The sequence below is a fragment of the Chiloscyllium plagiosum genome, chromosome 10, assembly GCF_004010195.1.
Source record: "Chiloscyllium plagiosum isolate BGI_BamShark_2017 chromosome 10, ASM401019v2, whole genome shotgun sequence".
Taxonomy (NCBI): domain Eukaryota; kingdom Metazoa; phylum Chordata; class Chondrichthyes; order Orectolobiformes; family Hemiscylliidae; genus Chiloscyllium; species Chiloscyllium plagiosum.
Genome location: NC_057719.1, coordinates 39,969,619 through 39,982,209, shown reverse-complemented (window position 1 = coordinate 39,982,209; position 12,591 = coordinate 39,969,619). Strand labels below are relative to the sequence as shown.

The following is a 12,591-nucleotide window of genomic DNA, read 5'->3' as shown; positions in this document are numbered from 1 at the left end:
TCATTCCTGATATGCATGAAACATTGACGCTCCTGCTTCTTGGATGCTGCCTGACCATATGTGCTTTTCTAGCAACATACTCTTCAACTCAAACAATTCTGCGACAGAAAGAGTTTTATTTTAAATCTCAGAAACAAATATTGTTCCTATAGCATTTAAATAAATTTTACAGAAGTGAAATTTCAAGTGCCAGAAAGGTTGCTTTAGTCTATCACCATTATGATTAATCACAATTAAAAACACACAAATTTGCATCAGTCCTGTTTCTCTGTGGTTAGCAATTAACTAGAGTAACTTTGTTTATTAAACTGCAACTGAGCAGACAATCTTCTGATGAGGTACTCACTGTTATGACACCAAGATAGCCAAACCAAATAGGCTTTTCTGTCTGTGTGTTCACAACTGAGCAAAAACCTTCAAAGGTTCTCAAATAGTTACTCCAATGATTTCTAACCAGACTTTTGAATAACCAATACCAGACTTAACAATTAAGTCCAGACACCAGTTTTGAATCTTAAACAAGGCTTAATTTATTAAATGTACAGTAACTTTAGCAGAGAAGAAATTACACAATGTAATCTAATTAAGGTTTACACTTTAAACCCAAAGCATTTGCCTTCAATCACCCATTCACACAAAAGACAAACACAGTTAAGGGATAATTTTTTTAAAAACTCAACTGGCCAGATTACAATGCATGTTTCACAGGCATAGACTTAGACTCCTTGGTTTCTTTCTGGGAACGCTGATCAGGATCACCTTTTCAGTTCTCTCAAGTACAGGTAGTAATACTTCCAACTCAGCTTTCTTCTCTTTGGGCTTCCAAAAGCTGATGAGGGAGATTAGGCATGGAGCTTTCAAATCTTCATGCTGCATCATCAGCAACCAAACATCTCCCAGAAAAAATGTTCAATAAACAACTAACTCTGGTTCCACCCTGAGAAATTGTCTTTTCCTGAGGCCTCAGCAGGAATGTTTGAATATCATGTCCTTTCCAGACTTAATCGGAATAAATTCAGGTACAGCCCTCGTTAATAGCCAACTTCTATTACCTGTTTAAATACAATACTTTGTCCGAGGTCAGTGTTTCTGTAGAAACTCAATCAAGAATATGCCTGAAATTAACCTTTAGGCATGGCCTCTCAAATAAACAGAGATTGTTAGGTCTGTTATTTTCCTTTTACCACAAACTGCTTTCCAGAGTTAAGTAATCTTCCATTCACAATTCTTAATTCACAGCTCCAAACCAAAATTGCTAAAGGTTTTTAAAAATCAGCAACGGTTCAAACATCGCAGAAAAGCTGGGTAACTCAAGATAATCCCATCCAGATGTCCCTCATAAACTGTGCCCCTATATAGTAATTTGACAGTTGGCATCTAATCTGTTCCTTAGTAAAAATATACGTTGTTACTAAGGAACAATGGATGGTTTTATTATAAATTACTGGAATACTAAGGCTTTGCTTGTTCCTTCCATGCAATTCTGTGTAGCTCTATGAAAATAAGTGTTTTGAAGAAGTTCCAGTGCTTGGACCAAGGTAGCCATAGACATGCCCACCAATGGTAGAGAACACAGTGGTTAGAATTAGAAAAGCACAGCTTTCTCTTGGGTTATGAGGTTAGTCAAGAGTGCAGAGGTAGGGATGAGCCATGGAACAGAAAGATTTGACAACCAGGTTGGACGACAATACTAATCCAGAACATGAGGTTTGCTGTATAAAGAAATGTTGTCAAAGCTTCTTATCTTGGATTCATCAGGATAATTTGTAAGAGATACCAATTCAAGGAGAAAATCAATATTATATTGCATGAGAGGAGACTGTTGATTGACGAGTGGAATGATTGGTCGAGACGCTGGCAGGAAAAATGCACCATGAATGATTTTTTAAAAATTGCCAGGCATATCAATAGCAATGCCGTGCCCATGCATTCATTCGATGTTACTAGCCATTTACCACGTATCACTCAAGGAAGCCATATTTACCTGTATTGCAGCAATAAATCATGGTGATCTAGACCTTTTGTTGTGAAAACTGGGTATTTGCTGAACTTAAGAACTCAGTAAATTTGCAGTTGAGTTCAGTATTAATGACACAGCAAATATTCAAATGACTGGTGTTGCCATTGGATCCCTCCTGGGCCCAGAGCTTGTAAATGTCTTTGTTGGATTCCATGGGAAGTATGACTGAAATGAAAGGACAGCTAACCACCTACTATTGCATATCTCTGTCATGCAGATTATACATTTACCATATTTGGATCAGCAGTTGCACTCCCAAGAATTTCCTTCTTTCTTAATGGGCTCCATCCTGTGCTTAAATTCAAATTTGAAATGGAACAATTAAAGAAGTTCCTTTTCCTCTACGCCCTGGTTGGAAAATCAACAAAGGATTTCTCTACGACTGTCCACACAAATCTAATCAGTTGTCAGTTCACATTGGAATTCCTACAATTGCAGGCACAATGAGATTGGCTTTATTGGCAACCCTTTATATTTAGCCTCAGCCATTGGTTTAACTTCTAAATCTGAAATTGGGCACATCAAAGCCATCCTTCAGGATAATGGCTTACTCTGATCAGATAATCACTAGCTGGATATTGTGCAATCTTGTGACAGGCCCTGAGGCTATCACTATTGATTTTGAAAAGGGCACAGTCTACTTCAGATTACATTGACATTTCAAAACTTTGAGCAACAGGTGAAGCTAACTGTTTCATGGTGCTGATATGTAGTAACAACAGGAGTGATGTTCCCTAACAGGATGTTGCTGTGAAGTCGTCAGTCAGCTCATAGGTGATACAGAAATGTGACACTGCAAGATGTGGGCAGCTAAATTTTAGACAGTTTCATGTTTACAAAGGATAGAATGAGAGAGACCAGGAAAATGTTAGCATGGTGAGATCTTGTAGGTACTAAGGCATGGATGAGGGCTTCGGCAGCAAATGAGCTAAAATAGGATTGAAGTGTGAGGAGAGTTAACAGAAGTGACAGAATACAGTTAAAATAAATTATATCTTAAATAATGAGTGTTAACAACAGATACAAGTAGAAAATGAAAAATTACAGATTAAACAATTAAGATGACTTGGTTATAAACCTCTATCCAACAAGTATGAATAAAATGACTTACCATTTGCTTGCTTTCAGCGACACTTTGTTCATTAAGTTTATACAAAGGTTTGTTTTTTAAATTTTTATTTCTCACTACTTATTTCACAAAAACACAAATTTCATACATTTTGGACATAAATATTGTAACATAGGCCAAATTTAACTAGTATAACAATGCAAAAGTCTTCAGTTCTAAGAAAATTTACGACAGTAATACAGTATATTCAATTCTGAACAACATACTTGCTTACTCGTAGCACTCTGAACTTTTCCAGGTGAGTTATGTCAAAACATTACATGCAATATCAAGGCTACACAGGCTAGTCTTAGTTAAAGTGCAATATACAATTAAATGCTTGTTAACTGGATGCAAACTCATTAGCTAAGCTTATTAAACACCCTCTCTCCCATCATTAAAATGGACTATCTGCAAAAATCACTGTCCTCTTAATTGGTCTTGTAATCACAGCACTTTTGAACTGTTAAATCCAATTTTACTGCATTAACTTGAGGTGGCATATAGTTCATTTAGGGATTAAAGGCTGCAGCTTGGAATAAATGTATTAAATAAATTTGCAAATCTGCAAAATTTGTAAATAATTTATTTGCAGCTACAATTGATATTAATTTTAGTAGCCTGAACAAACATCTTTTTCCATTGTTTTGCTATATTGCACTGAATCTAACTAATGTAGTCAGAATTCAACTTGTAACACTTAACAGCTGCTGTACTCATTAAAAATTCACAAGTGTTTGTAGAACCACATGTAAAACTTTTAATGTCATAGGCATCTAAATACCTAATGTCTTCTGTGTATTCTATTTTTACAAACTGGCATGATTTAAATCTTCAAATGTAATCCCACTTTTCATCATCCTCATTTTTAATATGTGCAAATACATCTGTTAGTACACAAATATACAAGTAAAAACAGACAAAACATGCTTTATAAAATCACTCTGAAAGCAGACAAGTAGTACTCCAGGTACTGCCCAAAAAGGACATAAAATTATCACACATGGGACAGGCTAAATATATACACAAGTGCAAAACAATCAGACAATGATAGATGAAGTTATCTATAAAGGCCTTCAATTTGTAAATTTCAAAATGTCTGTGTAATCTGATCATTTTCTGCTGTCCTGGCCATCACCAAATTAACATTCCTGTATATACATCTGTAATTTCAAAAATGTATCATGTTTAGTTCTTTGAAACAGCATGCTAATTTAAGAAAAAAACTACTTAAGATCTAGTTCAATTCTATTTTTTTCTTTCATCTAAGATGATTCAAGCATAACTGTTCCACAATTCTCAGTCTAAGTAATCTGGTTAGTAAATAAGACCAAGTCTGGTGTTCTTTTTCATTCAGTTATTGATTTTGTAACATGATGTTGGATAGCTGATTGAGGTATTATAAAAACAATTTTGCAATAAAAGTGACCTCCACATACATTAGCAGCATTGTTTCTGATTCTAGGGATTATATAGTGCAAGTTCATGGTATATCTTCAATCAAAGAATTGGGACATTGTACAAAGTACCTCAGAATTCTCTTTTAGATAGTATTTATTTATTAATGATCTGTTGACTTCACTAACACATTATTTGATATACCAGACTACTCAATTATTTAATGACAAACATATGGTACATATGAGCTACATGAGATGCCAAAAAGGTAAAGTGGCCTTTATTGAATATAGCTGATAAAGTGGTTTGTATGAGACCTTATTTTAAAATAAGGAAGGATAAATTCAGCTGTACAAATTAAGTCATACTAAAAAGGTATCACAAAAGTAGTTTCTACCCACATATCTAAAACCAGCTCAGCTGTGGCATTTTTATTTTGTTCTTTAAAACAAATTTTCTTTGATGCTATTGGCATTGTGTATTTTTTTAAACTCTTATTGCATCACAACAATTCACAATATAAGACGGTATAGTTTATGTTCTACAACAGTATCAGAAACATCCGGTGAATTTGTACAGTAGAATATTTTGAGATTTTAATTTGGAAAGTGATAAGAAATTCCAGCAATGAGGATTCTATTTCTTCCAAATGGAGGGTCTAGTTCATTCCAAATGTTGATCCACAGTGTGTCAGGTCGTTATGGCTGACACTCAGACTTCTGGATTCTGTCAAACAATTATTTCGTTGCTGCAATTTATAAAAGAGCGAGAAAAATTCACAAGTAAACTTTCATACAGCATATACCCATGAATATTACATATTTCATTGCACAGTTTTATTTTCTTGGTTAAAGTTTAAATTCAGCATTTTCAAATGCTCAGAGCTGGTGTATAAAAGGACCAGCTTTTTTGTTTTGCTCAAGAATACAACATCAATCTTAAAAGCATTCACAAGGATTTTCTTTCTTACTTACTGCTTGCCTATTTTAAACAATGGCAAGTTAAATGAATCTCTCAGAAATACTCAATTAGTTACCCCATCTTCAACCTTGGATAAAAAAAAATGCAAAATATATTACAAATTGCAACAATCAAAAGTTAGGAAATAAAAATATTTGTGTTTGTTCTCAATCGAAGAATAAAGATGCATAATTAAAAGCAATATTGCACAAATAAATATTTCAGTATAGAGGTTACCAAATAATTACACAAGATTTTACCTAAGCACTTTGTGAAACCAACAACACTGATTGCTTAACAACCTGTGGAATCTTCATTCACACAGCAAATCAAATATCACAAATTGTGATCAATATTAACTATTCAAGACATCAGTTCATTTTTATAAGGCAAATATGAATGGCATCAAAATGAGGTAGGTGGGGGAGAACAAAGTAAACGTACTGGCTTGAAGAAGCTAACTATCCCGATACCATGTCGCAGATCAGTGCATTGTTAGTTCCAAACTTCTGTTGTTTCAACTTTGGAGCAATGTTAATATCTGCTAAAGCTAAAACTCCTGGTTCTAAGACAACTTTTAATTACAGGAGTGAGAGAAGAAAACAACAATGTACTTGACTTGTTGCATCATATCTTTCAGATGAATGCCTTATTGTTTTATGATTACAGGAAAGGTTTAAACAATGCAGCAGTAAAGCATGTAGCACTAATTCTTCATGGGAAAGAACACATCATGCACATATCAAACTAAAATTCATCAATTGTATTTATGGGAACACTGGAAGCAATTTTAAAATTTTAATCTGTTAACATTATTTAAATATGATTTTTTTTTTGTTCTGTAAATGTTATTTCTAAGCTTTCAGGTGCAGAGATACGATTCAGACCATCTAGCATTTGAATTACCAATCTCAACTGTTCATATTAATTTAGCTGCCCTGTGTAACTGAATTCGATAGCCATTTCAAGCCATTAATCAGCAACATCTAATTTTGCTTTTAATATAGATTAAACAAGGGAAATACTGCAAAATACTTTTTCCCCCCAATGACTTTGAGACTTATTTTTAAAATTGATCTATTCCATGTTACAGTTACACTGTAAAGCTTTTCAAATTCATTTGCAATATTTAGTTGCAAAAAAGCTAGAGCTTGAGTATTTAGGCTTGAGTAATTAGGTCACTATATCTTTACCTGATATTCTAGAACACTGAAACATAATTGTTTTGTGCATCAAATTTGACGTAACTGTCGTGTTGCTGTGACATTACCAAACTAATAATCCAGAAGCCTGAATAAATAATCTAAACGGAGTTCAAATACTACCACAATTTGAACTTATGAATATGTAAATAAAAAAGTTGGTCTCAACATAAAGCAAACGTTCATTCAACCTTTTAGGGAAGGAAACCTACTATCATTCTCCCACTATGTAAATGCCTCCACTCTGACACCAACATGGCTTAACAACCCAGTCAGCTCAGTAAAAGTATTTTTATAAAGGCCCACTACTACCTTCTCAGGTCAACTAGGAATGGGCAAATGTAGCTGACCTTGGGGGTCATGCCATCAACCCAAGAATTTAAGTTGTAAATTTGGTATTGCTGATTAGATGCCAGACTTCAAAGAAATATTGAATGATCTCCCTTTAACTGGACCTTGTTACTATGCCTAAAACCAATTACATTTGAAATAAATGATTATATTGTCTAATAAATATCAATTTTCCTATTAACCAAAGTATTCAAACAAATAAAAGTAAGCAGTAATTAATTATCTTGGATTCTGTACATGACAATAAGGATTAAACAAGGCTCTCAGTCTAAATACAGCAACTTCTCAGTCAGATATATAACAAGTATATCTCACCCATTATCTTCAGGTGAGTGTTATGTCTTTTTTATATGACTTTTCTACGTAAGCTAAGTGCTTTTTAGAAACAGGTTTTTTTAAATAGAATATGGGATATGAAGTCTTGTTACTTAAACTTTGTATAGCTGATCTCAGCTGTGGCAACAGTTTGAGTACAGTCTTCAGGAGTTTGCGGGCTATGAAGAAAGAAAACAGTTGATCCTGATCACAAGTTATGAAATTATAGATGTTACATTTCTTTATATTTTCACTAGCACTCAAAAATAACAATCCACCATACCCATCCATATGCAAAATATATTGTTCTCAAATATTTGCAGACAGTCCACGGGTTGTGAGCGGGTTCCACTCTGGAGTCCATTTGAAAGTCGATTTGTATGCAAGTCACTACACAATGCAAGACAATATAAAGTACATGAAATGTTCATATGTCACATCTTTAAAATTACTGAAGAAGGGCTTATGCCCAAAACGTCGATTCCCCTGCTCCTCGGATGCTGCCTGGCCTGCTGTGTTTTTCCAGCACCACATTTTACAACTCTTTAAAATTACACCCCTGTATGGAATCACATTTGAGAGTACAAGCGTTCCCAAGTTAGATATAGGTAAATCGACTTCCCTGATAAAAGTAATTTAAGAATATTGTTTTGATTAATGGTTTTGGTAGGGTATTCCACATTCTAATAAGTTGCTGCATATAAAACATCACTTCTAACTCCTTTACTTTTTAAATTTGTCCCTTTGTAATCTTTTACTTTTTTTTTTTATTTGCTCATGGAATGTGGCCCGCACATGGTGTTGATACACCCATAGTCTGCTCTATTTTGATTCAGCAACAATATATTTTTGAGTCAACATGGAGAGACTGGCTTTTATTCATGTAGTGATTGGAATCAGGTAGAGCTTGATGACTATGAGGTCCTTGATTAGGGTTGTTAATCTGGGACTATCAAGGAGGACTGGCTGACCAATATAAACAGGGGATGCAACATGGGTGCTGGAAAAGAAGAAAAAATAAATAGGGGATGAACTTTCTTCTATTTCTGGTTGCACTTCAGACTTACGCTCCTGATCTTTGGACGAGCTCAGGTGTCCTGGGAGAAGGAGCACGTGGTATCTACCTACTCCCTCAGGCTGTTCAGGGAGAGGTGGGCACCGCAGGGAATGGAGTGCTTTCTTTCCTCCTCTATTTTGATGTAATTCCTGCTCTTCCCTTCACTGTTTGATCACGCAGTATTGCCCTCTTAGGAGGGCACTGTTGGTCACTGGCCACTTGGGTATTTCCTTTCTTCCTGGTGATGGAAATTGAATAAAGATTTGTACACCTTGTGTCTTTCACTGTGTCTCACACCTGCACACACACACATGGGTGCTGGGGAAAAGAAAAAAAATGAGTAAAAAAAGAACAGGAGTGTCAGACATCCTGTTCACTCAGAGCTGTCTGAGGGAGCTGGATCAGTGTGAGTGAAGGGCTCTGCTTTTTTTTTCTTCTTGCATTAAAAAGGAGACAGATTCTGTTGGTGTCTTCCCATTGAGGAGGAGTTTATTTTGAAGTATTTGTTTCTTCTTCTTAAAAAAAGAAAGAAAAATAAACAGGATGAACCTTCCTCTGTTTCTGGTTGCACTTCAGTCCTACGTTCCTGATCTTTGGGCGAGCCAGAGTGTCCTGGGAGAAGGAACACGTGGTATCTACCAACTCCCTCGAGCTGTTCAGGGAAAGGTGGACACCGCAGGGATTGGAGTGTTTTATTCCCCCCCCACCCCCAACTCTATTTTGATTTAATCCCGACCCTTCCCTTCACTTTTTTCATCACGCAGCATTGCCCTTTGATGTGAAGGGCATTGCTTGTCACTGGCCACTCGGGTGTTTCCTTTCTTCCAGGTGGTGGGAATTGAATAAAGATTGGTACATCTGTTTGTCTTTTCACTGTGTCTCACACCTGCACACACACACAACATGGGTGCTGGGGAAAATATAAGCACAACCACATTTAGGCAATAGTGTGGGGATAAGGGAGAAGAAAAAACAGGAAATTAGAATCACCTTAGGAAAAAAAAAGAAAAAGAAGAAAAAATATAAACAGGGAATGAGGCATCACAGTGGCTAGCACTGCTGCCTCACAACGCCAGGGACCCAGCTTCGGGCGACTGTCTATGTGGAGTTTGCACATTCTACCAGTGTCTGCGTGGGTTTCCTCCGGGTGCTCCAGTTTCCTCCTACAGTCCAAAAGATGTGCAGGTCTGGGCAAATTAACATGGCCAATTCACTTAGTGTTAGGAGTATTAGTTAGAGGCAAATGGGTCTGGGTGGGTTGCTCTTCGGAAGGTCGGTGTGGGACTTGTTGGGCCAAAGGGCCTGTTTCCACATTGTAGGAAATGTAATCTAAAATATACTGACTGGGGCAGAGACACAATATTTAATTCACAATCTCAGTTACACTGACTGAGGCAGAGACACTACAAACAGGGGATGGCCCAGGTGTCCCTGGAGAAGGGCACTCAGGTGTTTCCTTTCTTCCTTGCACTGGAATATAAATAAAGATTTACACACTTGTTTTTCACTATGTCCGACACATGCCCAACATGACACTACTACTTTCTGGTGGAAGAAAGGGAAAAAACATAAGTGTCAGACAACCAGCTCACTGAGAAAAAAAGTAAACAGGGGATGTACTGCTGTTAGGCAGCAGTGTGGAAAAAGTAAACAAGGCATCGAGTCCATAGACCATGTATATATTGGGTGTGGGCATTTATACCCCCTTTTTGATTTTCTTAAAAACCTTCTCCTCTTTCTGGTTGCACTTCAGCCCCATGCTCCTGATCTTTGGGCACCCAGTGTGGAGGGAGGAAAGTAGGTCAAAGGATGTCCCCATGGGTCTGCTCCTGGGCCTGGCCAAACTGGCCACAAACAGATCCAGGCAGCAATCCGTGGAGGAGGTCGTTATGGTCGATTGCCTGCCCATCTTCCGCAGCTATGTCCACGCCCGGGTGTCCCTGGAGGAACTTGCAGTGTCTACTAACACCCTTGCGCTGTTCAGGGAGAGGTGGGCACTGCAGGGAGTGGAGTGTTTCATTTCCCCCCTCCAACTCTGATTAAATCCCTGCCCTCCCCTTCACTTGTTTGATAACGCAGCATGGCCCTTTGATGAAAAGAGCATTGCTTGTCACTGGCCACTCAAGTGTTTCCTTTGTTCCTGGTGGTGTGAATTGAATAAAGATTTGTACACCTGCTGTTTTTCACTGTGTTTCACACCTACACACACACATGGGTGCTGGGGAAAATATAAGCACAAAAAAAAATTAACAGGAGATTAGAATTGTCTTAGTTTGGAAGAAAGAAAAGGGAAAACAAAACGTTAACAAGAGATTTAGAATCTCCTCAGTTCAGGAGACTGACTCTGAGCTAGCCGGACCACAGTCAACGTGTTACTGCTGCTGTTGGGTTCCGCTTTTTTGGGGGAGGATCTGATTGCTGTATTATATAGTCAGTTAACTGGTATTCCTTTTTAATGGGGTCTGATTTTTTTTTAAATGAGAACAAATATAAACAGGGATGTACTGCTGTTAGGCGGTAGTGTGGAAAAAAAAGTGGATAGAGTCTATGGACCATGTATATATATATATAGGGTGTGGACATTTACAGTCCCTTTTTGATTTTCTTGAAAACATTATCCTCTGTTTTTGGTTGCACTTCAGCCCTACGCTCCTGAACTTTGGGCTCCCGGTGCGGAGGAGGGGGGACGCTAGGTCAAAGGACCTCCTCATGGGTCTACTCCTGGGCCTGGTCAAACTGGCCATAAATGCAGTGGGCATTGGAGGGGGTCGTTAGGGCCAATTGCCTGTTCCTCTTCCATAGTTATGTCCCTGCCTGGGTGTCCCTGGAGAGGAAGCATGCAGTGTCTACAAACACCCGTGAGGTTTTCAGGGAGAGGTGGTCACCGCAGGGAGTGGGTGTTTTATACCCCCTCCATCTCTATTTTGATTTAATCCCTGCACTCCCCTTAACTTTTTTGATCACACAACATTCCCCTTTGTCGAGAAGGGTATTGCTTGTCAGTGAGGAGAAAGTGAGGTCTGCAGATGCTGGAGATCAGAGATGGAAATGTGTTGCTGGAAAAGCGCAGCAGGTCAGGCAGCATCTAGGGAACAGGAGAATCGACGTTTCGGGCATTAGCCTGAAGAAGGGCTAATGCCCGAAACGTCGATTCTCCCGTTCCCTCGATGCTGCCTGACCTGCTGCGCTTTTCCAGCAACACATTTCCATCTCTATTGCTTGTCACTGGCCACTCAGGTGTTTCCTTGCTTCTTGGTGGTGGAATATAAATAAAGATTTACACGCTTGTTAAGAAAAAATAAATAAACAGTGGATGGAGTCCATGTACAATGTATATATTGAGTGTGGGCACTTGCACTCCCTTTTTAGTTTTCTGAAAAACCTTCTCCTCTGCTTTTGGTTAGACTTAAGCCCCACACTCCTGATCTTCAGGCACCAGGTGCAGAGGGAAGAAAGGCAGGTCAGAGGACCTCCTCATGGATCTGTTTCTGGGCCTGGCCAAACTGGCCATAAACCGGTCCAGGCAGCTGGCCGTGCAGTGGGAGGCCTTAGGGCAGATTGCCTGCCCCTCTTGCGCGCTTACATTTGAACCTGGATGCCCCTGAAGGAGGAGCACACTGTCTACCGACACTCTTGAGGTTTTAAGGGAGAGGTGGACACCGCAGGGTGTGGAGTGCTTTATTGCCCCCTCTGACTCTATTTTGATTTAGTCCCTGCACCCCACCCCACCTTCACCTCCTGATCACACAGCATTCCTCTTTGATGAGAAGGGCATTGCTGGTCACTGGCCACTCGGGTATTTCTTTCCTTCCTGGTGGTGGACAATGAATAAAGATTTATGTACTCATTGTTCATATACTGTGTCCTACATCTGCACACATAACATGTGTGCTGGGGAAAAATAAGCACTACCACTGTTAGGTAGTAGTGTGGGAGAAAAAAAGAGGAAAAAAAATAACCAGAAGATTAGAATCTTCTCAGTTAGAAACAAAAACAAACATGGGAGGGCGGCAATGCCATCCAGGTGTTTTCTTTCTTCCTGGTGGGGGATTATGAATAAAGTTTTATGCACTTGTTCATTTACTGTGTCTTACACCTACAAACACACAAAACTGGAGTGCTGGGGAAAAATAAGTACTACCCCTGTTAGAGAAAAAAATATAAACAGGGATTTGGTATC

At 38.4% G+C, this 12,591-nt stretch overlaps 2 protein-coding genes across 4 annotated transcripts in view; one reads left to right on the top strand and one right to left on the bottom strand.

Annotated features, from left to right (window-relative positions):
• xrcc3 (X-ray repair complementing defective repair in Chinese hamster cells 3) overlaps positions 1-12,591 on the top strand; it is a 45,472-nt gene that overhangs the window by 26,833 nt on the left and 6,048 nt on the right. The gene's annotated exons all lie outside the window — the stretch shown is intronic.
• Positions 5,006-12,591, bottom strand: part of klc1a (kinesin light chain 1a) — a 102,818-nt gene continuing 95,232 nt past the window's right edge. For all 3 annotated transcript variants that reach the window (XM_043697512.1, XM_043697511.1, XM_043697515.1), the window contains one exon: positions 5,006-5,274. In XM_043697512.1, the coding sequence (XP_043553447.1) occupies positions 5,185-5,274 (90 nt within the window). In that variant the 3' untranslated portion in view covers positions 5,006-5,184. The remainder of the gene's footprint in view (positions 5,275-12,591) is intronic.